At 42.5% G+C, this 25646-nt stretch overlaps 2 protein-coding genes and 2 long non-coding RNA genes across 36 annotated transcripts in view; 1 reads left to right on the top strand and 3 right to left on the bottom strand.

Moving 5' to 3' along the window:
* The window catches only part of MAP1A (microtubule associated protein 1A), a 53506-nt gene extending 40269 nt beyond the window's left edge, over positions 1 to 13237 (bottom strand). For 2 of the 11 annotated variants that reach the window (XM_086848592.1, XM_086848595.1), the window contains exons 1-2: positions 12973 to 13079; positions 8365 to 8466 (exon numbers count right to left, since the gene is read on the bottom strand). Coding sequence is in view for 4 of the 11 variants with exons in the window: in XM_086848586.1 (XP_086704712.1) it covers positions 8365 to 8466; positions 8654 to 8713; positions 12973 to 13081 (271 nt within the window). In the remaining 7 variants the exon portion in view is untranslated. Of the gene's footprint in view, positions 1 to 8364; positions 8467 to 8653; positions 8714 to 10058; positions 10205 to 12688 lie in introns of those variants that run through there. The other 9 variants (XM_086848590.1, XM_086848586.1, XM_086848594.1 and 6 more) reach the window with 9 other exon arrangements.
* Positions 2895 to 5389, bottom strand: LOC147650629 (uncharacterized). The gene is made up of 2 exons (XR_015275682.1): positions 3847 to 5389; positions 2895 to 3015 (listed from the first exon to the last, which is right to left on the bottom strand). It is a non-coding gene; the product is annotated as an uncharacterized LOC147650629 (long non-coding RNA).
* Positions 13153 to 25646, top strand: part of TP53BP1 (tumor protein p53 binding protein 1) — a 47066-nt gene continuing 34572 nt past the window's right edge. For 8 of the 23 annotated variants that reach the window (XR_015275670.1, XR_015275674.1, XR_015275675.1 and 5 more), the window contains exons 1-9: positions 19889 to 20343; positions 20423 to 20474; positions 20544 to 20631; positions 20893 to 20963; positions 21599 to 21757; positions 22238 to 22319; positions 23200 to 23345; positions 24145 to 24274; positions 24628 to 24719. Coding sequence is in view for 16 of the 23 variants with exons in the window: in XM_086848610.1 (XP_086704736.1) it covers positions 20173 to 20343; positions 20423 to 20474; positions 20544 to 20631; positions 20893 to 20963; positions 21599 to 21757; positions 22238 to 22319; positions 23200 to 23345; positions 24145 to 24274; positions 24628 to 24719 (991 nt within the window). In the remaining 7 variants the exon portion in view is untranslated. Of the gene's footprint in view, positions 13423 to 13738; positions 13810 to 19888; positions 20344 to 20422; positions 20475 to 20543; positions 20632 to 20892; positions 20964 to 21598; positions 21758 to 22237; positions 22320 to 22397; positions 22489 to 23172; positions 23346 to 24144; positions 24275 to 24627; positions 24720 to 25646 lie in introns of those variants that run through there. The other 15 variants (XM_086848611.1, XM_086848604.1, XR_015275672.1 and 12 more) reach the window with 13 other exon arrangements.
* LOC147650628 (uncharacterized) lies at positions 13564 to 19272 on the bottom strand. The gene is made up of 3 exons (XR_015275681.1): positions 17836 to 19272; positions 15191 to 15302; positions 13564 to 14048 (listed from the first exon to the last, which is right to left on the bottom strand). It is a non-coding gene; the product is annotated as an uncharacterized LOC147650628 (long non-coding RNA).

The raw sequence follows: 25646 nt of genomic DNA, 5'->3' as shown, positions 1-25646 counted from the left end.
GAACTCACAACTGGGGTGATTTCAACTCTAGGAGTTTTGAGCTAAGAAACTCACAGAATTGGAAAGTTAATTATCCATGGAGATAAAATGCAGAAAACACAGGAAAAACCTTTCCAAACACTATTTTTTTGCTGTGTTTTGTATAAGAACTAATTCTGAGTAGAAAATAACTATATTTGTTTATTTCTAGTTAAATAATTATATCAAACAATATGATTTGTGAAGACTAGCTCTCAAATAAGTATGCCTGCATCAGGAATTCCCCCACTAGCATGTTACTGACAGCTTTGCTAGCAGCTCACACAGACACCAGACCTAAGTGACGACAGGAGAAAGAGCAGGTGGATCACAGCAGTGACCTGTACTGACTTGGCTTCCCACCATAGCAGTGGATCTCATGGGAGTCTGCAGCTTCCTCATGAAGGGCAGCACCAATCTCTGCTCTCTGTGACAGGACCTGAGGGATAGTCTGGAGTTGTGTCATGGGAGGTTTAGGCTGGATACTAGGAAAAGTTTCTTCCCCCAGAGGGTGATCAGGCACTGGAACAGGCTCCCCAGGGCAGTGGTCACAGTCCCAACGCTACCAGAACTCCAGGAGTGTTTAGACAACAATCTCAGGCATATGGTGGAATTTTGGAGTGCCCTGTACAGGGGCAGGGGCTGGACTTGATGATCTTTGTAGATCCGTTCCAACTCAGGATATGCTATGTTTCCATGATAATTACCTATGGTTTATAACAGACCAGTCATGTGTTCAAATAAGAAACCACCTTACCTAAAAAAGTCTACATAACACAAAAATCCTAGCACTTCCCCCCAAAAACCCACAAGCAATAGCTCACTGAGGCTTTGGTTTCTTATTTTCACACCATAGCCTTTTGGGTGTCACAATGACAACCTCAAAACACATGATAGAAATGAAGGAACAGTTTGAAATACAAGAGGCAAACAGAGATGAAGACTGACAACTCCCTGGCCTGCCAAAGCAGCGTCAGTATACTGGCATCAGATGCAGGAAATGCAGCCCATCTTCCCATCTACTCATGGGAAGCATCATTTCTATGAAAGAAACAATTTTTCACCACTGCTCTGGTTCTGTTAAGTTCCTCTGCTAAATATTGAGGGGGAAATTCTGTTCAGCTTCCTAAAAGCAAAGAGAATTCTCAGGATGTGTAATGTCCAGAGGAGGTCTCTTAGCACAAAAGCAAAACCATGTAAGACCATATATAAAAACACTGCTTTTACCAACTTTAGCAGATGTTTTAACTCTATTGCATTTTAAAATTAAGTTCTGCAGGTCAAATAGAGCCAGAAATATTCAGTAAATATTTCTGTTCTGTAGCTGAAAGAAATTAAAATATATTTTAGACACAATGAAATTTTAACAGTAACAGTGGTGGGAGATCGAAGCATTCAGACCAAGCCTATGCAAAAAATAATTTCTTGTACAAGATCTAAGGTTGATTAAGAAGCTCTCAGCTTCCAATATGAGCTCCACTACTCTGGCATTTAAGTTCTAGGAGACTGCAAAACCCATCAGCAGTAAAGATGCAAATAGAGTACTGAATTAATGTCAATCAGCATGGCTTTACAGAAAATATGACCTTCCTTCTTAATAAAGACCAAATAAGCTTGTCAAAATCTCAAAGGTTGTGCTGACACAGTGCAATCATTATTTTATATGTCATGTCATATAAGCCTGCACTGTGACTCATGCTTCTCACTACATTCATAGACAACCTGAAAAGGAGGAAAGTAGACTGGTGGCAAATCTTATGGATAGTACCAAGTATGGCTGCAGATGAATTGCCAGGGAAACTTCACAATGCTGAGTTTTGTTTTCCCCTTTATTCAGTATAAATCACATATAAAATTACACTAACTTGCTAACCAGAGCCAACTATTACCAGTGGGGTATCTTTGCAGTCAGAAAGCAATAAATATGTCAGAAATTGGGAAGGAAGAAAAAAAAATCTTGTGCCATGTGTGAACACATAACTTTACCCCACTTTGAACACTACACACTTCTGTGTTGGGATATGTTCCCAGCATCCTAAAGAGATAGATCTGGAAGGCAATAAAAAATATAAAATTAAAGGTCTGGGATAGTTTCCCTATAAGAAACCATTAGGTAAGTCTGGCCTCTGCAATCTGGAGAAATCATGAGAAAGCAAATATGCCAGACCTATAACACAACCAGATTGGACAGGATTGTCCAATATAAGAAGGTATATCAAAATGAGACCAGACAGAAATAAGAAACCAAGCAAATAAAATGTGGTTGTAGGTTTCTTCCTGTGACAGGTCAATGAACTGTTCTATTCCTTGCTTCCTTTACTTGCAGGGAAAAACTCTGTAGAGGTTGAAAAGTGCTGTTATTAAGCAGATAAAAAAACATAGCTGTTCATGAGCTGGAAAGAGATATAAGCTAGGATAGTACAAGGAAGAAGTGTTTTATGCACTCATCTTGCACTCTTGCCCATGCATCCATTTTTTTATCGCTGTTCTGCATGTAACTTTGGCTTGAACCAGTACAACTACCTACCCTAACATACAGCAGCCTTAGAGAAGATGTATTCCTACAGAACACATGAGTAACCGATTAAAGTATGTCTAGCTGGTAGATCCTGGTGGTGCTTGCAAATCCCACAGAAATATTATTTACCAGTTATCTGGGAGAAAAATCTAAGGGTGTTTGTGACAGGAATCACCTGGAAAGAGCAATGCTTGAGATTACTGAAGCCACATGTACCAACAAGAAACATGGGCCGCTCTTACAGCCTGGGAAGCTATTTTAGTAGACTGCAGTTCATGGGATCTTTGAGGTCATACTCAGTGTGGTTACTACAAAAGTAAATACAGCCCTCAAGAACACAAGGAAGAAGCACAGAAGCTGACAAGTGCTTGCTTTTGTATTTCTCTGGTCAAAAGTATGTTGGCAGACAAACGGTACAGGACAATTAATTGCTCAAGGACTAAAAATTGCATAAAAAGTCCAAAGAATCATTGTTGCATCTGTGGGGGAAAAGAAAAAAAAAAGTAGTGTTAGCCACTGACTTTTTGCTACCTGAACATGCAAGTTTAGAATGTATCAGTACTTTTATTAAAACAGCCAAGAGCTGAATGAAATCCATCACTCAATGTTCTACATTACAGAAATCTCTCTAGCAAGAGATGACATCTGTGGGGAACATAAACTTTCACTGTAATCTAATTTTCACAAGCAATTGTCTTTCGCCTCCTGTCCAGAACAGCTTTTGCTTGAACACACAAACTTATCACCTGTATTATCTAGAAGCTATAATCTGAATAAACAAGGCAGCTTTTTTTACTGTCATGCACTTGAGACTCACTACTGAAGACCAACTAAGCAGTTCAGTAGAAAAAAGCATATGGCACAAGCCAAACTCCAAGCCATTCCAAGTTCCACAAAGAAATTGAACCACTCGCAAACACATAAAAACATTGACCTATGGAATATTAATGCAAAAGGGAGACCAAATGCAGATTTTGAGATAAAGATGTGCATGGTGGGCTCGTGTATTTGCCTTTTCTTATTACTAGATTTGTAACTTAACAGCTTGGTTTGTTTCAGGACTAAAAGTCCCTGTCCTTTCACTGTTGCAAAGCTGAATACATAGAAGCACAGAACAGCCAAGGTTTGAAGGGGCCTCAAAAGATTGTCTGTTTCAACTTCATGGGAAACCGAACAGAGCTTATACATCTAACACCCTGTACAATTAATTACATCTTGAAAACCTTCAATGATGGGACTCTACCATGTCCCTGGGAGGTTTTCACATGTGACCAATTTTTCTCACAGTAAAAAAATAATAAAATTCTTACCTGACTTCAATACTCTCCCAATGCAACTTTGACTCATTGCCCCTTGTGAAGGGAAAGCCTTCATTCTCATTGTAGCTGCCTGTATGTTCCAGAAAGGCAGTAAAACCGAATTCTTCTCCTAGTCCAAGTTAAAAGCCTTCTAGGAGTGCTCATCCAAAAGACAGCTGCTTTCAAGAACTGTAACACAACTTCACCACATTCTCAGATAGCTGTGGCAGATATAACTGCATCCTCAATTGGCACAAAGTGTAAAACAAAGGCATCAGTAGGATGTGAAGAATGAGTGTTAGGCTGAATATGAAAGGCTTCACAGCCTGAAGGCCATCTGCTGGCAAGGCAGCTAGTTATTCAACTGTTACTGATGGTTTTCAGTGTAAAACATTATGTTTGCAAAGGAAAATGCAAGCTAATACTTGAAAGTGTTTAATATTTCTCATATTCCTTTTACAGAGGCAAGAAAAGTATATAATCCATGTTGGATTGTTTCAAGAATTTTTTCCATCAAATTCAACCTGCATGGTATTTTTAATAGCTTGCTTTTCAATTATGTCATTAGTTATTTTTAAAAAGTTTTTTGAAGGTCAACACAAAGTACAGCTTGAGAGAAAAGACCACTGGGATGGTTGAGGTATTTAAAACCCCCAAGTCAGACTGAAAGCAGCTGCTAATATTCATGGAGTTGACTATTTTCAGAAAAAAAGTGGTTTTCTCTGAACATCAGAATCAACAGATATCAGAAAGCATACTTCCTTTGTGCTGAGAAATAATTATTTTAAGCACCTCACCTCAAACCATGTCACTTTTTATTTGAAAGAGACATTCCCTCCTGGTTTTAAAGAATTGTTAACATCCAGTACAAGGAGACATTGCCCATGAACTTAAACTACTTTGGCAGCCAGTAGCAACTGAGAGTTGTGCAGAAGTGCACCTGGGGCTGTCCTTAGCATACAGGAAGATACACTTCTGTTCATTTTTTCTCCTCATATCACACTCCCTTCAGACAATTTACCAGCTTCCAGAAGCTCCAAATACATCCACACTTGATTTCTTGCTGTGCCTCCCATCCATAACTTGTGAACTATGCTGTGAGATTACCCCTACAGCATGGGCCATGCTCTCTGTGGTACTCAGAGAACAGCCAGCAAGTCAGTGTGGGAAAAAAGAAACTCAAAACCCCAGCAACAAATCAACTTCCATAAGATGCATTCAGTATCCCTTTACAAGCTCCGATCTGAGCTTTTCTCTTGATTGTTCTGCATTTGAGGCTCTTTTGTTCCTCATCATCTTTAAGCAGACTAAAAGCTTGTCTGAGGGATAACTGTGCCATCTCCGTTCCCACAGAACACTGCAGTTACATTTTAACTTCAGCCGCAAACTCTACACATTAACATCACATCCTATAAATATAGGTTTGAAATAACTATTGTAACCAAGTGAGAAATTGCAAACAGGAAAGTCTTGGAATATTCTGGTAGACTGCTTTACTTAGTCATATTGTATTACCAGTGTCCATCTTTTGTTTTTTGCCAGTGGTGTCACAAGTCTGCCAAGTGAGAAACATTCTGCGTTAAACAGAAGGTCAAAGACCGACTCTAGGTTTACAGAAACTGCTGTGCTTCAGCTGCTAATCAGCTGCTAATCCCTAATCAGCCTTTAAGGGAACGATATTCTCCAGTTAATGCACCTCTGAAAAGAATCCTTCAGATATCCTACTCAACATACCAGTGTGGAGGTACATGTCCCCCACACAAGCCAGACTGGGATCTTTCAAGCAGTATGGAATCAAAACAACATTAGCTGGAAGGGATTTCAGGAGAGCTCTAGTACAGCCTTCTGCTCAGAGAAGCTAGCACCAAGCTATGAATGCTAAGAGGAAAATCAGTTGCAGGCACTCTTCCCTTTGCCCACAGTAGGAACAAGAGGGTAAGTAAAGTGTTGAGCCAAACAATAATATAAAAGTTCTAGTTTTATGTATGTTCCTATGGAGAATAGTAATGAACACCTTCACAGGGCTGTTACAGGATACACAGCAATGAATTTCAGGAAGTCGCAGCAAATACTTAAAAAAAAAATAAATATATATATAAAGATTCTTTACCATCAAAGTAGTTGGTAAAAAATAGCTGCTGAAGCAGAAACTGCAAAGCTAAAAGAGCATTTAAAACTGCAGCTGTATTCCAAAGGGTATTATCTGATAGTACATATGGAATGCAGCCAAGACTGTTCCCAGTTTACATTTTGAGCTTCTTCTAGATTGTATTATCAGTTGTAACCTGAAATTTCTCTTTTAACAGTCTTTCCCACTTCCTCCCCACAAACCATGCCATAACCATAGCTTACTGCTGTCACTGAGAGAAACTTGCCTGCATGCAAGATCTAGCACCATCAAGTAAATCCTGGGATTATAGCATAACTCCTCAATTTAAGCCCTTCAGCATTCAAGATACACTATCTCCTGCACAATCTTCCTGAACAGACTATCATTATTTTCCACAGTCCTATACAGCTGCTTAACACATTTTAAATTGTAGCCATTTTTCTCACACACAATCCTTTTGCCTCTGGCAGAGCATCTTGCTGCATTTCAAGATCCATGCTTACTGAATAAACACGGGTCCAGACAGAATATGTGCAAGTATCTAACTTGAGGCAAAGCTGCTCTCTAAGACTCCCGTAAACCCAAACAAAGCCTTTCTCTGTCTGGCTGTTCTGACCTTAAGTGTTGCCAGGGACAGTGTGCCAGCTGTACACACTTGCCACAAACCAAGGAGCCCCTATAGAAATACGTCTGGTCCAAAGGCCAATCCATGTCTGCTAGATCCCCAGACAAGAATCTCTCATACTCTACTGCTAATCACATCAGAAGCAGAAGCTGCTGAGAGGCAGCTATGCTTTTCCTTTCCCAAAAAATGTACTAGAGCAAAGAGATACTATGCAGAGCTAGCTGGAATGTAGAGTCCCACAGGAAACTCTGCAGGTATGTAATGACGGCTCTAAAGAGTGGCACCATGACTAATACCAGATTAAGCTGCAAGCCTCCAGTTCAGGACAAAGTCTCTACACACAGTTTATATCAGAACTTCTGTTTACTAATCTTTCTGTCAGTAACTTCTGCATACCAAAGCCTGGTCCCTAATCCTGTGGCCAATAGGCTTTCTTAGACTTCATAGACTTAGATCCCCCAAATATTTTTGCTTGGTAGTCTAAATCACTCATCTACATGTTTGCTGATCTCTTTGAAGTTCTACAAGACATTTGAAAAGCAGAACTTCCCTTTGCAGAACCAATGATGACTCCTCCCAGATAGACACTAATCCTGCCTTATACTGTAGTTGCTGCTGTTTTGCTCAATACAGTTCCCCAAATCCATCACAGAAACCTCTTCATAGACTGCCAACACACCCCTTGCTCCTCAGACACTACGCTAGGGAAGTGAGTGGGATACATTTTGCTAACATTAATCCAGATATTTCAACTGTGACTTAGAAGAATTCTTGGGAAAATGTTATACTCATGGTAACTTGCTTGTGCTCTAGTCTAGCTGTACTATAAGCTCTGTTACAGCTACTTCAAATTGAGACAGATCTGCTGAGTGTTTCAAATTATATGTTTCATACACATTATTTTAATCCCATAAGTGTATGCACACACACACACACCATCTTGATTGAGGGAGAATTTCCATCCCCATATTAAAAAGTCATAGAGAAGGTGAGATCTCTCAGTAAGTGGCACATTTGAGAAGAGTCCAGGTACTTTCTTTCACAGCTGTCCTTTAGAAGAACAGCTTCCCCAACTGGAAAAATTCAGAAGCTTTGACAAGAGCATAAAACATACAGCGAGCTATAAGATGATCTTACATAAACCGGGTTCTGCAAGTGTCATCTGTGCTTACTGTAGTAATTTACCATACGTTACATAAAAGTATTACAAACAGAGTTAAAGCTTTTCACATGCCAAGCAAGCCTAATTTCTAATGGTTTATGCCATTTTTATAATGCTCTTATTCGTTGTTCTCAGGAAAGGGAGCTTCAAAAAGAGGAATCCAAAAAGTCATTTGGCTATTCTTACACACTACTTGCAACACCTTTTGTGCATATGAAAACATATTCTAAAACCTAACAGGAAGACATCGATAATAAATAGCTTACAAAGGAAACTATTTTGTGCCACCTGAATAAGATACAAAAGATAGATAGATAGATAGATAGATAGATAGATAGATAGATAGACAGATAGATAGATCCTAACTTCTAACTAGTTTAATAGGCTTTAAAACAACACATATTTCTATTCAACTCTATTCTCAGTAGTAAGATCTGTAATTTTAAGGTAAATTCATTGCATCCAACATACCATTAAGATTGCTTTTCTTATGCATTCAGCTCAGCAGAATCCTGGGCAAACAAGTCACTAACTGAATCACAAACAGTTTTATTCTTTGTTGTTGCTTTGCATTTTTTTTTCCAGACCCAAAACAAGAGTTAAAAGTTAATGCATATAAACCAAAAAGCTGACCTTTGACTTCAGAAGAAAACTGAGCTAGATGTCGGGTTACAAAGAGCCGCAGTTGATGATTCAGATCACAGTAGAGAGTATTAATGTTCCAGGAACGAATTCCTGTCAAAAAAAAAAAAAAAAAAAAAGAAAGGAAAAAGTAAGCTGTCATTGTCATTACATCTACTCCAGAAAGAGGAAGTGGAGAAAGAGAAATGAGCAGGACACACAAGGACCAAGGATGCTCTACCAGATAAGCATACTTAGGATGGAGAAAGTCTTCAGAAGCCGAGGACCATAAGATACTTACCTTCCATAAAACATTTCTTCCTGAAGGACATGCAGTGAGCAAGTCTCCATTCAACTTGGACTTCATGCAAGAAAAACCAACAAGAGATGAGGCCAAATAAATTACACTACTGCTTAACCAAACAAATACATTATGTTAGTTTTACATCTGCATTCTCCAGCACTAGTTACCAGTAGAGATGGGCTACTGTGTGGTTGTGCTACTGAAAAGCTCAGAGACATCAGCTTCTTTGCTCTTATAGCCTATGCATCCTCCAAGTCACAAAAGCCCCCACCCATCCAGCTCCTTCAAAGACACTGATCCCACTGAGACAAGTTGAGTCTATTCTTTAATCTTTATAATCTTTGCCAGCTAATTGCCTTCATATCACAGCAAGAAGGTGCTTCTGCTCCCAGAGCTAGTGGCAGCAAGCCATTCTGGGGAAGTCACATTCAGACCTCAATGTGAGCAGGTATACATTCTGGAGGACACCAAACACTACAGACCACAGATTTTCATATCCCAGTAGGGAGCAGCCTTTCCTAAATGGTGTGACTCTACACTGTGCCACAACCAAAGCAGGATATCACTAGGAATCCCTACTCCATCATCTGGTGCTTATGCCTGGTGATGTTCAGCTGTTGAAGGCTGATGCCACAGACTTCTAAGGTTAACAGAAACAAGAATTTCAGCTTCAGTATTCATTGATGGAGTCCTGATTGAGAGCTCTTTCACCACCTCTCTTGCATAAAATACAAAGTTTTATTACCTCTATTATCTGCTTTCTTTCAATATAACCATGTTAATTTTCCATGGAGATATCATGCCCATTTACTGCATTTCTAGTTCTCCATGTTGTGCAAGAGCTTTTACTGACTACTGTCAGGAGAGGATCCCCGAGGATACATGCTCCAGCTTTCTACACATACCCATACACAGTAATCATTGCATCACACAGGTCAGTACTCTCAAGGCCTGTAGAATCCACAGCAGCTAAAAAAACTTTGTGCTCAGTTTCTTTTTCTGGTGACAGCTGACACAATACAGTAACAAAGCTTATTTATGTGCTGATAGTCTGCACTTCAGACTGCACAAAAAATCCCCAGTAAATCCTGTGAACTTCAGAAAAAGAAAAATAAAAACCAGCAAAGAAACAAACAAAACAAACAAAAAAACACCCCACCCCCAAAAAAACTCCAAAAAACCCAAACCAACCAAACAAAAAAAACAAACCAAACCAAACAACCTTTAACAACTTACCAGCACAGCGCCTTTCAATTTGGACATGGGATATGAACCAACAAAACACATAATAAAAAGACATGGAGCAAGAAGATGGACAAAATGTTTTCCTATGCTACACTCCAAGAGAGCATAATTGTTTAAACATGTGTCCAGTATAAGAGAATCTTAATGCGGTACTTACGAGCGTTCTGACCTGGACAAGAACAAGGTGGAACTCTGCAGGGCAAATCCTGCTGACTAGCTGCTGTGTCATGGTCATTGTGTCCTACTGCAGCAATAAGTGCTATTTGAGGTACTGCTACATCCTCTAGGATGCAGAAAGCATAGATGCTCTTTCAGAGCAAGAAAGGAAAGAGTGGAATTATCTAACTTGTTCTCATACAAGAGCAACAACATTGCGACAATTTATTCAACATATTTTTCCCTACAGGTTGTATGAGTTTACTTGTAATCTCTCCCAATTTGCCACAACTCCAGTTTATCACTCCATGGCACATGAGCAAGAACATTGTTCTTGCTGATTAGAATCCTCTATCATGAGAGTGCAAACTATACCACAATAAGGGTAAATATTCAAGCTCTTTGCAAATGCAAAGCCTAAGTAAGGGACCATGTGACTCATCAGTTTTCCATCTCATTCTTTATGCCCTTGTGAATGTTTTATACCCTGCTGAGGTAATTGGCTTAAAAGATTTGGCATTTCTGCCCAATACTACACCTCGTCTTCTGGATATTGATTCAAAAATGGACAAAAGAAACACAGCAACAGAAAAATAAACCTAGCATTTATTAGACAGTATTTTGGAAAAAGTGTTCAGAAATCCCACAGTGTCACAGCCGACAAAGCTCTACACCTGAAAATGAGCAGGTTCCTATAATGTCCTGTAGCTGCTATTGCATTCTCCTTAACCAAGGTATAGAAAGAAGTCTGGAAAAACACACCTTTTATATCAGTCAGGGCAAGAGATTTATCGACCAGAAAATAATTATCTTTGGTTGTTTTTTAATTTGGGGCTTTTTTGTTAGTTTTTTATTGTTTGGGTTTGTTTGTTGACTTCATTTGGGTTGCTTTTTTTTTGTGCAGACAGGGTGCAACAGCCTGCACTTAAGTGGGAATCATCATTTCCACATTTCTTGAACTCCCTGAATCAAAAGTGCAGTTGTCTATAACATCATAACATGCTGATAATGACAGGTCTCAAGATTGCTGTCATTTTAACTATTCTCATTTTTCATATCTTTCAGTTTGCAAATATTGGTCCATTTTAAGAAGAGGTCATTCTCCCATTTCGTAGTGGGAAAAACTAACTTTCTGGAGGTCTTGTTCCATGTAAGTGACAGAGCAAAGATTGAAATCCAGGTTTCCAGCTCCCTGAGTGATTCACTTCTACTGACAGTAACTTACTAATACCACTGAAATGGCTACCTCTCATGCAAATGAAAGAAATGTTTACATTTGGCAGAATTTCAGCAGGTTTCTAATCAGAGAAGGCCAACTGTAGAATTCATTTTTATTATGGCAGTCACAATTTAAGTCAGAAACAGCATGTTTTTCCTCTGCAGTGGGAATTCTCAGGTTACTGGCATATGACTGCAGAATCAGAGTGAAATCCTTTAGTTCACAGTCTGATCTGTCACCATTTCAAAGATTCAGACAATGGATAAGGATGCAGGTTAGCACACTAGCTCAGTGAAGTTCCAAGTGAAGATAATCACCCTCTGTGCAGGAAAAACGAGTGGCCCCCTCAAAGAAGGTCTTTCAGAGGCCAGATGGTCATAATCAGGTCTACTACTCCTGACTAAGCCATCCTATAAAAAGGGAATGAAACACTCCTCATGAACAAGTTGGTAAGCAGCCTGCCAACAGATAGCTGAAAAAGATGCTGAAGTGAAGAAATTGGACAATATCTGACATATTTACACCTACCCTCTTTCTTAAATTGCACTGCCCATCTGTTCTGCAGTAGTGCTAATGCTTGGGAAGAAAACAGTCACAGAATTATCTCTGAATAAGACAGTTTGGCCAATAGTTATGACTGTTATCCCTGGCATATTTCAAACCAGTGTGCCTTGGAAATGGGGAGCTAAGGGAGGAGTGAAGGTGAGTCAGAAGACTGTTACTTTATTTCTCAAAGGTGTACTAACTGCTTATTAGAACAAAGATTCTCTTAAGGTCTTGATGTAGTTGATCAGCTCTCCTTTGTCTTTTTGTCAGAAACTATCGGAAACTGCCACAATGGAAGAACTATCATCTCACCACCTCCTTCCCCCTTACTTCTAAACAACACTGCATCTAATATACAAAGACTAATTAATTGCCAAGGCCTCTGGGTGTTACTAAAATGTGGATAACAGAGGAAAAAAATGTTATGGCAGGTCTATCCTGCATTGTGTCATTCCTGAAGCAGTTCACTGTGTGGCTTGTCCTCTCTCACTCTGGTCCATGTGGCTGCTCTATAGCCAGGAAGAGGCCGTACCACAACAGACCCCTGTTCACAGCTGCCCCTAGGATCACAGTAAACAGTCCAGCAAGACAATTCCTCCAACAAGACAGAATTTTGGGGTAAGATTGAAATAAGATGCAATTCACCAAACCACTAATAGAATAAAGTCTGACGAGAAAGAGAACCATGAAATATCTTTAAGCTTTAAGACGTTCGAAAACTGTGTTAGCTACATGTCATTAATGCATATAAAGCAATGATCAGGGAAGAAAAAACAACGGATGCCGCCTGACGCCGCAGAGACCGGCCCCGCACTGCGCCGGGGATCCCAGCCCCGCCCGGCCTCGCCCTCTGCCCGCGCCCCTACCGGGATGCTCAGCTTCAGCCTCGGCCTCCGCCCCGCGGCTCCGACAGCGCCTCGACCCTTCCCGCGGCCACCGCCCGCGGGCCTCCGCCGCCGTCCCTCCGGGAGGAGTGGGATGAAGCCCTGCGGCGAGATGGCGGTGCCGCAGGGCGGGGAGGGCACCGACAGCTCCGCCTCGTCCCAGGCGGCGGCAGGGACGACGCGGCAGGCGCACAGCCCCGTGGCTCCCAGGGACAGGGATCGCGTCCGTCTCGCCCTGGACCCTCCGCCGCGACCCCACTCCTCACCACGCTCCAGGGCGCCGCGCAGCGCGCCCCGCTCCGGCTCCGTCCCGATCTCCCCGATCACGGCGAGCAGCGCGTGCCGCCGACCGCCCGGCGGCGCCGCCGTGTCCATGGCGACCGGCCCCGCCGCCGTCTCTATGGCAACGCCGCGGCCGCTGCTGCAGAGCGCGGTCACTGGCGCGCGGCTCTTAAAGCGCCCTGAGTCCCCCCACCCTGATTGGCCGAGCTGGCACGTGGTCCTGCGCTATTGCGGGCTGGGGCGTGGCCTTCCCCTCCGGGCCCCGCCCCGCCCACAGGCCCGCCCCGAGCCCCGCCCCACCCTCAGGCGCTCCCGCGCGGCCCGGCTGGAGTCGGTGCTGCCCCGGCCGCGGGGAGCCTGCCGCTGTCTCGATCCGGACCGGCCGCAGCCGGGCTGCCCGCCCGAGGCAGGCTGTGCCGGCAAGGCGGCTGCCGGTGAGCTCCCGCCGGTGCTAGGGCGCGGGGTCTTCGTTCTTTCCGTTAAGATGGGCAGAGCGGTACAGCGACCAGCTTGGATGCTCAAAGCCGCGAGCGAGGCTCAGACCTTTGAAAAAACAATTCAGGGGCAAAGGGGTGTTGGTTTATAGTTTAGTTTAGAATTTATTCACTTAAATAGAGAAATCCGCGGAGATTTTTAAATGCTTGGTGTTGAGTTGTTGCAATACCCACAACAAAGCCATAGAAGACCGCGGTTCTAGACTCCAAGGTTTGGTATTGTCATTCGCCTTCTTTATCTCTCCTCTGTTGCTAGGCAGTGAGCAGGTCCCTTCCTGGTGGTACTTCCTTCTGTTCATTTAAAAGCACGTGTAGTGATCTCCAGAGGTAAGTCATGGGATTTCCTGGGTCCAGACCCATGAGCTACAAGAAAAATCTGAGCTTTGCTAGCTGCCAGTGCAAAGCTGATATGAGCTGTCCATGGCTGTACTGGCAGGCCGTGGTATATGCAGGAGTTCTTACTGTCTGGAGTGACCAGGGAGGCCCTAACTTTGGGCACAAGCCCTTGTTGCTCACAGTTCTGGCCAGCCGCAGCCCAAAAGCAGTTCAATGCAGATGGCCTTAAGCTGAGACAGAAGAGATCCAAATTAGATATTGGAAAAATTAACTTTTCTAGTGTCAGAGTTGCCAGGCACTGGAACAGGTTGCCCAGGGAAGTGGTGGAGTCACCACCCCTGGTGGTGTTCAAGAAGTGTGTGGATCTGTTTCTGTCTGATGTGGCTTAGGGGTTACAGTGGTAGTGCTGGATGGATGGTTGGACTGGGTGATCTTGAAGGTCTCTTCCAGCCTTGGTGATCCTATGATTCTTTGTGCAAAAGCTAAGCAACCCCAAAGTATGAGACTTCTACAGGCTGAACAAGGGAGAGCCACCAAAAAGTAGTTTCAGGTAGAAAAACCCATGTCTTTTCTGACAGAAAAGGAAGGACCACTGTGTGCTGATGCAATTGGGTGGAAAAGCAACCCAGCTATTATAAAATGTCACAAGTCAGCAATAATGTGCTGCGTTTCCTAAAACAGTGTCAAATTCTGCACCTACAGTGTGCAGGATTTCCACAGGTGAGCTGCAGTTTAGAAACTTGATGGCAGATAACTTGGCATCCTGCTCTCTCTCATTGTTTTGTACCCACAAAGACTGCAGTTGAAACCTCACAAGGTTCAGAAAGCTGACATTTTGGCAAGCATATGTGAATCTATAGTGTCACAGGACTCTGACAAAAGATAGTCAGGAAAAGAAAAAACCCAACAACCACAGAAAGGGAGAAAAATACATAATTATTACCTCTGCAGGCTACAGCTGGCCTTACTAATTTATGGAGTTTTCTCAAATTAAGATATTAAATCAAAAGGTGGTCGAGCCCTCCACAGATAACTTAGGAGATGATGCAATAGCTCTTTTTCACATTAAACTACGGTGACACCACTGGCTATGAACTCTATGAACTGAATCTTGTAAACAGGGAGAATTAGTGTATCAAAATGGTTTAATTAATTTCTGTGTGTTGTAACCTGTATAGCAGCAATAATTTAGTTTTAGAGGATTGCACTGAACAGGTCAATATGTGAATAAAGCAGTAAACCTGAAAATAAATGCCAGAGCACATTAAATTCTATCATGAAAGTAGAATTGTAGATCATGGGGGGAAAACATGACATCAGTATATGAAGGTGAAAAATATTCAGATATTTTCATACCAGCTGATAAAAGTACCTTCTGTTTTCAGGTGATTCAGTCATAGTACTTGCTATTTGTTTTTGACATGGTAGCTTTCCAGAGCTGCAGCTTTTCACTGCAGTGCAGAGATGCTCTTCCAGCTGGCTTTCTGCCAAGAGAAATGAAACAGGAGACATGCAAACTGGAGTGAAAGCTTAAAAAGAATATCCAAACACAGAAACTAGAAGCTCTGGGGAAGACTTTACAATTAAAACACTAATTTTGGTGATGTGATCAATTTCCATTCTTCTACCATACCATTAGTTCATAGAATGATGGTATTTCTGTTGCTTTCTAATGTGAATCAGAGATGTCAGTGGTCAAGATAGAATTGCAGCAGAAAAGGCTTGAGTCCTAAGTGTGTATGCACTGCATAAGACAGTGAAAGGAGGGATTTCTGGCTTACTGAGTTCCTCTTTTTCCCTGTAAATTCACACTCCAGAACCATATAATAAACCCGTACAGCACTTATGGTGCAAGCTTCTGCTTTCATGCACTGCAGCAGTAGCTGGCACCCCTACGAAAATCAAAAGCTGACTGGGCTGAATGTAGGTATTAGAGGGCCTGCAAACACCACAGGAGACTGGCAAAAGCAGACTAAAGGATACTGAAGGACAACAAATCACAGGTGAAAACATTTATAAAAAGAGATTTAGAAAGCAGGATCAAAATAGTGTAGAAAAGAATTTCATAATATCATGAGAAGAACAATCTAAACTATTTCAATTGCTCAGTCCTTTAGCCTGGAATGATTACTTCCTGTCCTTCCCTGAGAAATTTCCAAGTGAATAAAAATACTTCAGGGAATCAGAGACCTGTGACGGTACCCAAATGAGGATAATGCCTTTAACAGTGGAGAAATATGGTATCATTTTGGCTGTGACATTTCTAAGAAGCCTAGGACAGAGAAAAATAGATGACTGCCTAAAGGGACTTTAGACTTCAGGCCTTGATCTCTCCTGCGGTGAACACAGCCATCCCTATGTGGAGCAGAAGAACCCAGTATTGATAAGGCTTTTATGTACAGATGGACTCTTATGGATGTTTATACTGACACTTCCAGAATGTGCTGTCAGATAGAGAAACAGAGGCCTAAGCCTTCAGTTTGACCAAACCACATTTTTGCTTCTATTTAATCTCATGGGTAATTTATCAGAGTAGTACTCCTATTCCTCCCATTTTTGTCTTACAGAAAATATGGTAAAATATACTAAGTCTTGTGCAATTTGGAACAAAGTTCTGATCAAGGCCAGGATATAAGGGCTGATGAAATGATCAGGTATATTCATTGTGTCAGTGACGCAGACCTTTGGAATTAAAAGATACATTTATTAGACTTTGAAGGGAACTACGTACTCCTTCATACTTTTATGGCAGTCCTTCTTTGAAGTCAAGGAGATTTTTAATCAATTAAATATTAAATTAAAACTGGCCAGAATCCATTCCTCTTTGTTTTGTCTTTCCAAATAACTAATATCAACCAAAATAATGTAACTGAAATGGTCAGGCAAAGTACAAGTCTGAAAAATCGAACATTACTGAGATTTTTTTTGCCGACATGATCGAACATCTGACTTTTCTTATTGTGGCATTCATACGGTGAACACTTTCGTGTGGCCAGTCTTCGACACATTAAGGACGTAACACGCCTTGCGTTACCGTAAGAGCCGCTGCCTGAGCGAGCAGGAGCGCGCCGAGGGCGATGCGGGAGCGGCGCGGGCCGGTCCCACCGGCTGGGCCTGCCTGGAATTATCCGTGCAGCCTCAGTCTTGCTCGTCGGCCCAGGGCAGCTAAAGGAGCGGGTCGGGCCGCCGCCGTTGTCTTCATGGCCCGGGTTCGCTTTTTCGGCGGAGTGATGCCTGGAGAGCGGGGCAGCCCCGCGACGGGCCCGGGAGCGATGGGGCTCCGCAGGCCCCGACTGGGCAGTCCCGGCTGCGGCCGCTGCGCCAGGGGCGCCCCGACGGAGCGGGACGGGACGGAGCGGGACGGGACGGGACGCTCTCAGGAGCTCCGCGCCGGACTGCGGAGGGCGGCAGTCGCTTCAGCTGCCCCCGGGGACTTGGGTGTTGTACCGGCGCTCATGGGGATTTGCCCGTCGGTAGAGGCACGCCGGGCCTCTGCAGTCACGGCCCCCGAAAGCGGTGAATGCCAGGCACTATCTGTTCCCAAAGTCATGGCTCAGAGAATAGTGCATACGGAAACTGGACGGGTAGTTTTTGGATGCGTCTGCATCACAGTAATTGTAATACACAGCACAAAACCTAAACCTAGTTTTCCAAAGACAAATTACATCCTTACTCTTTTTATAAGCTTGGCTATCTTTTTGGGTATCTTCGTTTGTTGTAACTAATTTCCATTTGAAATCAGGATCTGATATTTGGTCCTTTTTCTAGGAATACTGTCCAGTTTTGAACATGGGGCTTGGGGCTGCACTGAGACGTGGAGAACCAGATTCAGAGTGCAAGAAATGAGAATGAGGAATAGCAGTCCTGCTTCATGGTTCCCGTAGTTAGTGGTCTGCATTGGAAAGGAGCGTTTGGATGAAAATAAACTATAGCATCAGCTCGCTATTGCAAATTCTGTAGGATACAAGAAATTTGGAAAAACCCTCCAAATACGAAAAATTCAGACAGTCATCATACCTTCATTCCTTGGAAGTCTGGTGTTGGACATGTTTTGTTTGAAGCAAAAGGAAGCAAAGATTCATTATGCTCTTTTATTCTTTCCTAGACAGAGGAAGGCATATACAATTGGACTCAGAAAAAAGGCAATCTGTCAGCTGAGGAGAAACACTTAAATGAAAACATGTATATTATGAAGAAAGCAGGATGTTTATATTCACAGCATAATAAAGCTGGAAAAAGTGAAATTACAAATGTAACACAAAAAATGGGCAGTCAGCTTTAAAACACACACAGATTGGGCATTTACAAATTTGACCACCTGGACTGAGCTTTCAATTTTGTCCTATTCTGGTTCACGTAAAAGTACTGAATTGCAAAAAAACAAGACTGGAAGATTCTGGAGATAATCTAGTCCAACTTCCCATTTCCGACCAAGATCAACTATACTCATTTGTTACTACTTAAAAAACCCAACTTATATGTTCTAGATGCAGGCCTTAGCTTAGGCCATGCCAGTGTAGAGTACAAGAATTACTTCGTGCATCTAAGGTATGCATACTATACACAAGTATAATGCTTACTGTTTGCTCTGTTTTCTGTGCAGCAGAATGACATTGGCTCAGTTTGTGAAGTACTATGGCCCCCATTGCTTTATCCTGCAGAAATGCCATACAGCTCAGAAGCCTCCCCTGAATTTGTGCATTCAGATATTTAATTTTATGTAATATTGTTCTTACCTCCATTGTACTTTGTCCGTTTTTCAGACTATCTAAAAAAAAAACCAACTTCTACTACTTCTAGTCCCTCTCAATTTCAGATTGCTTGTGGATTAATAAGTGTACTTATTTTGTGACCAAAGTGATTTAAGAAAACAGTGGACTAGGAACAGCACACTGATGTTTGAACCTTCACTCAAATGTACTTGTTTTGAACTGAGGACTATTGCTTTCTGAGGATGAATACCAAAAAAGGTATTTACTTACCTTATTGAAACTTCATCACCACTATGCTTCCCTAGTTTGCTTATGAAAATCCCACATAGATACTGCTAAAAGTCTTACTATAGTAAAGTTGCTATTCCGCCACTTATGTACTGCTGCTCCAACATAAGGTATCAGATTGGTGTTATGCACCTTGTCTTTAGAGATCCATGTCGGGTGTTAACTCCTCTGCTTTTCTTCCGGATACAAACCTGATTTGCCTGAGGATTTGTTATCAAAGTTTTGAAGAATGTGAAAGTAATTTTGAGAAAGTGACTGGCATGTCTGCCATTTCTAGTCTTCATTATCCCTGTGAATTTTGTAACTGTTAACGCTTTTAAGAAAACATTTCAATAATACAGCTTAATATACATGCCAAAGGACCATCTTCTGAGATTTGAACAACCAGCCGCTGAAGTATCCCTCCTGTTTTCAATTGCAAATATTTGTAGCCTGTTTAATGTTCTTAACATGCATGTGCAAACTTGGATTTCACATTACACCCGAAATATGTAACATACTCATATTTACAGTGTTTCACTATGTACAACTTTTTATCTATAACGTTGCACAATAAGAGTTTCTTCCATGCCGGGTACCATTTTTTCAGATTCTGGTGTTTTGGTTCTACAACAGTTTTTAAAACAAAATATACAGAATTCTCATCTATAAAATACAGAGAGGTGCAGAAATAAAAAAAGAGAACTTGTGAAAGTAGATTTAAATTAGGCTATTGAAACTTACTACTTTTTAGGCAAGAAAGTGAATGCTGGAAAGACAACAATACTGTCACAAATACGTGCAAGGCTTCTTCGATAACTGTTTAGTCATAGAAACAAAGGGAAATTAATCGGATTTCACTCTCCTGTGATATCCAAGGAAGGAGTACCCGATGGTGGCTGTCCAGGGTACGCGGTGCTTGGTCTGTGCAGGAGCTCGAGCACGGGGCTTTCTGATGAAAAGGAGATCGGGAGGGCATCTCGCGGACACTTCCCGGCCTGACCCGGCGCCCGGTCCGGACCTCCGCTGCACCCTGGCCCGCTACGTGTGCCAGGTCGCTGCATTCGCCCTCGAGCGAGCTACGCGGACGTAAGACGCGATGCTCTTTGTCTCCGGCTCTCGCGGAGAGGCCGAGCGGGCGGCGCAGCTCCGGGCCCGCCGCCGTTCCCGCTCCGGGGCGGTGTCGGTTCCCATCCTGCCGGGTCCCGGTGCCGGTTCCCCCCACCCCGCGTCTCCCCGGTAACAGCGCGGGGCGGACGGGTCGAGCGCGCCAATCGGCGCGCAGCAAGATGGCGGCGGCGGGAAGTGCGGCTGGGTTGGGCGACGGGCGGGCGGCGTAGGGCCCGGCCGGGCTCCGCAGCCTGTGGCGTCCTGCATGGAGCGCGGCGGGAGCAGCCAGCTGGACCCTGGCTTCTCGCAGCAGGACACGCCCCTCCTCATCGTGGAGGACTCGCAGCCCCAGGGCGCGGAGGCAGACGTGGAGCGGGTTTGGCTCAGCGTCTTGGCTCGCCGGCCGCCGGCCCGGCGGAGCCCGAGCCCCGTGCTGGTGAGCGCCCGGCGTGGTGGCGGCGCCACCCGGCCTTGCCCGGCCTGGCTGTGACGCAGCCCCCGCCTCTGTCTTGCAGGACATCGTCGGCGGTCCTACTGGGAGCCGGGCGCCGCGGGAGCGACTCGCAGGTAAGGGCGGGGCGCGTGGTCACGGCGGGTCCGGGTACCGCGGTCGCGCTGACGGCGCTGTCGTTGCAGAGCCCATGGAGACCCCGGCCCGCCCGAGCCCCTCTGGACCGCCGGGCTGCGTTGTGGAGGAGTCTCCATCGCCCGACGGGGAGAACAGGTACGTGGGGTGGGTCAGGCCGCGGGAGCCGCCATCCAGGGGCACTCGGCCGCCGCCTTTCCGGCCTGCTCTCTCTCGTGCTGAGGACAGGCCGAGAAGGCGGGCTCGGTGCTGTAGAGGCCGTGCTCGGCCCCGGCCAGGACGTGCGGTGCTGGGGGCGTGGAGTGTCTGCTCGGTGCCAAATGCCTCCTCGGAACACGAGCCGCGGGAAGGCGGCCTGCGGGAGCCCCTGCGCGACCTTAGCGAGTGTCTCTGTTGCAGTGCCCTTGGAAAGGCCGGGGAACGAAGTGAAGGCGATGTTGAGGACTGTGCTTCTTCGCTGTGTGTAGAAGGTAACTTACTCATTTCAGGTCGTTTTTTTGGGTTTTGAATCAGATCGACCGTCTTTGCAGTTTTTCAGTCGAGTTGACTCAATTGTCTCACCAGGGGCAGCTGTGCCGGTAGTAATATGTCGCAAATTGGCGTCCTTTTCTGGAACTGATTTGTATGCTTTGGTGTTGGAAATTAAAAAAAAAAAAATTAAAAATGTTTGATTAATTATTGTTAGAATGGATCTTCGGGGATGAAGGTGGTTTAGAAGAGGCAGGGATACATTGTGATCGTCAGGAAATGGAGCCTTATTGTGAACTGGCACAATGATCCTCGTCATCAGAGGATTTTCAGACACAGGCTGTGTATTATCAAGATTATTTTCTCTTCACAGAATGAAAGTATGCTGCAGTTCCTAATGGCATTACATAGGCCCTTGCTGATTAATACAGATTTCTGCGTTAATGGCCACTGTCCCTGTTCTGTTACCGTATTTTAATTAGTACAGCTAAGATCAGATCAGTTAGTTTATTCAGAGTTTCACCAATTGCCTAAATACTTTGCACATTAGAGGGTATGTCTTTTCTCTTATGAAAGTGATAGATGGCTCTTGAATTTTTTTTTGGTATATATGTTTGTAATGGATGTCTGGTGTTAGATACAGGCATGTCACAGCTGCAGTTTGGAGTTCTAGAGCTGTCGCAGAGCCAGGACTTTGAGAGTGACTTTGTGCCCAGTGAGGGAGATGCTAGGTATCAGCTTCACTCTGGACCTGCTGTCCTTTCTTCCAGACTTGTGAGGAACGAGTCTAAATATGGTAAGTGAAAATGATCATAGATGTCTTCTTGCTGCTGTGTAGATTCTATCTAGTTTCTTTAAATTATAGAAGGTATGGGTTTTTTTGACAGGAAATACGGTATTAGTAGTTTTCAAAAATGTGTTCACAACTCACTGGTAGTTGCAAAGAATTTTTCCCCCTCTTTCTTTTGGGCTAATTAACTTGTTTTCTTGTACCTGTCGAAGTGCTATCTTTGATTCTTTCACTTCTCTTTCCTAATTTCTTTCCAGAGTATTTAGGCAATCTGATACTGAATTTCTTCTCTGATAAAAACCTCATTCTGTTTTTGTTTTTTTTTTTTTCTTCTTGTTATCATAGATAGTTAATTTTTATTATTTTTTTTTTAATATAGGGCTTGTTTTGGTATTTGTGTAAATTACAGACCTACATTTTCTTATTAGTATTTTATTCCAGGTGATGTGAGTAACAAATCTTTTTCTTTTATCTCTCTCTTCCTAGAACTTTGTGGGGTCAACACAGAAAGTGACTCCAGCACAGAAGCACATACTGCTTTGGAAAGCCAGGCAGAGAAGTCTGAAAGGTAAAACAGTCTGTCTTCTATGTAGGTCTTTTGTGGACATTCTAGAAGCTGATTTGTGTCTTTTTTTTACTAGATTTTTAGATGTGGGAGAGGGTTCAAGGCAAAAGAGAAAGATGTACTGCTGAGACCTTTTTGCAGCAGTGCTAAGGAGTTTTCTCAGCATTCCTCGGTGAGAAAAGATGTGATGTCAAACTCCTAAACACAAAGATATTGATAGGTTTGTTTTTACAAGTGCGAGTTCACTGTGTAGTAAAATATGCCAGTAATTTTCCCAAGATGATATGACTGGAATATACTAGAAGCAATAATTAATTTTAGGTCACAGAAGTGACTTAAGTCAAGAAATTATCTTGAAATAACTTAGTCACTGTAACGTGGGCTTTGGCTGCACAGGAGAAATGTGGAGGCTAAGTGGTGGGTATTCCAGGATGCTTTTGAGTATTTGCTATTGTAATCTTTATGGTTTTAACTGTTTTTAAGTGTGAAATTTCAGTTTGTTGAATAGTATTTGTTCTATCTGGCATAAAATTTATATGATATTTAGCTCATCTGGTTATTATTCTGTTCTGCCACAAAATAGCGTTAAAGAGGTGAAATGAAATTCCTAGAATCTGCATTGAATAGAAGTAGAACAATCTGCATTCCATTTAAGTATCACTTAGATCAGTAGAAAATGTAAAAAACAATTCTAAAAGTATAACTGATCAAAGATGAAAGTGTTACTTTGTCAGGAGAAATTTGTCTTCCTTCTCTCCTTTTCTTTTCCTCTGTTATACATGAGTGAATACCTTCTATCTGTTACTGATAGATTTTCTTTACAATATTGTCTTACTCCATATGCTGAATTTCTCAGGTCAAAGACTGTGTCTTGCATTTCCAGAACTCTGCAGGAGGCAGAAGAACATACCAGAAAGAAAATGCCTGTCAGTGATGCCAGTAAAACTGAGGAATCCTTTGTTTCTGGTCATGATGAATCAGATATCTTGTCAACTCAGGAAGAGATGTTTCCTGATAATCATGCAACAGGTAACAATAGACAAGCAGAACCAAAATGTCCATCCCGGAGACAGTTATAAATATTATATGTACTTGATCTTTATAGGCATATAGTATTTTAGAGTGCAGAGCATCATGAGAATTCTTCATGTAATTTCTGCTATAATTGAGAACACTTTGGAAATGAAAGGCCATGGCCTCATTCAGTAGAGTATGGAACAATGTCTAAATGTCACTTCCTGTTAGAATGGTTACTGGCTTGTCAAATACATTTAATTTCCTTTTTTTCTGTGCTGTTTGAAGAGCAAAACCCAACTTTTATGCTATTCTGAAACAAATAATGACACACCAGTGTGGATAAGTAGTGTAGGCAAACTTCTGCCCAGTGGTGTCTACTCTGATCTGATCTTGTGAATTAACCTTCTGTATCCAGAAGATTCAATGACAACCTTCCCCTCACACTGAGGTGTGAGGTGTGACACTCTGTGGTCAGTGCAGGGTGTCTTTTCTTGCAAGAACCTTGCCTATATTTGCATTCTAGTGCTGGATCAGGAGTGCGGATATCCCATTGGGGATTTTTTTTAAATTCCCATGTAGGAAGACTTGTACACTCTAAAATCTGTTCAAAATTTTCTTTTTCATCTGAACTATTTTGTGCTCACATTTCACATACTGAACTTCTGTGTGCAGTCCTTCACCATCTCTGAAAGTCAGCTTGTCATTGCCTATCTGAGAAGGAGCTGTGCAATAGCATGAGTTTAATTCCTCGGAATTTTCTGATCACTGGTTTTTTGACCATATTTCTATCTTCATTTCCTTTTGTTCAAAGCCACTGCAGGGAGTGGCTGTCCAATAATCAGGGTGGTGGAGGGAAGTTCTCTGGCCTGCACCCCTGCCTGCAGTCTGCAAGTCCTGCAGCTCTCTGGACAGACATTCGTTGTACAGGAGGGTCATTCCATGTAAGCAAAAAATTCCAAACTCTTTCAAGAACTTCATTGTAGTAGTGCATTCCCCCTACTCTCTTCATTATTCAAGGACTTGTGCTTGATTAAGCAACCAAGCGTTTTAAGTGTTAAGTTTTAAGTGTTTTAATTTTCCACTATGAGAGGAACATGGCCTTATTTTGCAATGAAATGAGCTAATGGTGACCATGTGATCTTCACTGTCGCTAGTCTCTTACTGGTGAACACCTGACACTTGCCTTTCATGAGAAGAGTTGTATTGTGACAAGCTGGAGCTTGATAGGAGGAGAACTTAATGCATTTTTTAGTGAGGTGTGGTTTTCATTTCCCTGTTTCCTTTTGGGCTGCAGTGTCTCTTCAGACCTAGTTATTCCTCCTCCTGTTTCCTTTGGACCCAATGCCCTTGTCCCCAGCAGTCCTACTGAGCAGGAGCAAGCAAAAGGTAACGTTTTTTCTGCATAGAGTCTGTGGTTGTGTTTCTGTGCACTGGTTTAGTCAGAGCTTGCAGCCTTTTCAAAATCTGTTAAAATTATGTTTAAAGTGTAAAGCAGGACTGAGAACAGTGAAGGGGTAGATGAAGGGAGATCTATATTTGTGACTGTTGTTTATGATTCTCTATATTCTCTGTCTGCTATTGCTATTTCCTGCAAAGCTGTCACAATAAAATGACTACTGTTGACTAGTTCCCCTCCACTTGAAAGAAGGGAAGTGCTTTGTATGGCATACAGATTTCTGCTGGCAATTACATTCCTTCTTTAGGGATAAGCCATTCTTGCTACAGGCAGAAACCTGTTTTAAGTCTATACTGCTAGGACAATAGGAAAGACAGATAAGAATTACATAATATGAGTTGTTTTATCTTAATATAGACAATTTCCACAGTATTTTTAAGACCTTTTATATGCTGTGTGTATCCTAAATTCTGATGGTTAAAGAGAAATTATTTGATATGATATGCTGGTTATTAAATATTTTCTCTGAGCACACGTTTACCATCAGGGATAAGATACCCATCTGTGCAAGCTTTTAGCATGATAGACAATCAAATATTCCTTTTTGAGATATTCCTGTCACAGAATGTGAAATACTGTTAGAACAGATATTTTTTTAGCTGGGGTCTGAATTTTGTTGCATTTTAATAAAGATAGCAAAAGAAAAAGGAATATCTCAGAAAAATGCTTTTTTATAAATTTCAGACACTTTTTTCCTAATTGTAGAAGTTCTAGGCTTATAGCAAAATAGCCATGTGAATTTTTAACAGAACACTTTCTTCCCCCTTTGAAAGTAAAAATACAGATGTTTTTGTTGATCTTTTTCTTTTGTTACAAAAAGAATGCCCCTGGAGACAAGATTTTACAAAATTGAATGC

Source organism: Cyanistes caeruleus, chromosome 13 (genome assembly GCF_971803275.1).
Source record: "Cyanistes caeruleus chromosome 13, bCyaCae1.hap1.1, whole genome shotgun sequence".
NCBI classification, from domain to species: Eukaryota; Metazoa; Chordata; class Aves; order Passeriformes; family Paridae; genus Cyanistes; species Cyanistes caeruleus.
This window is presented reverse-complemented; position numbering and strand designations above follow the sequence as displayed.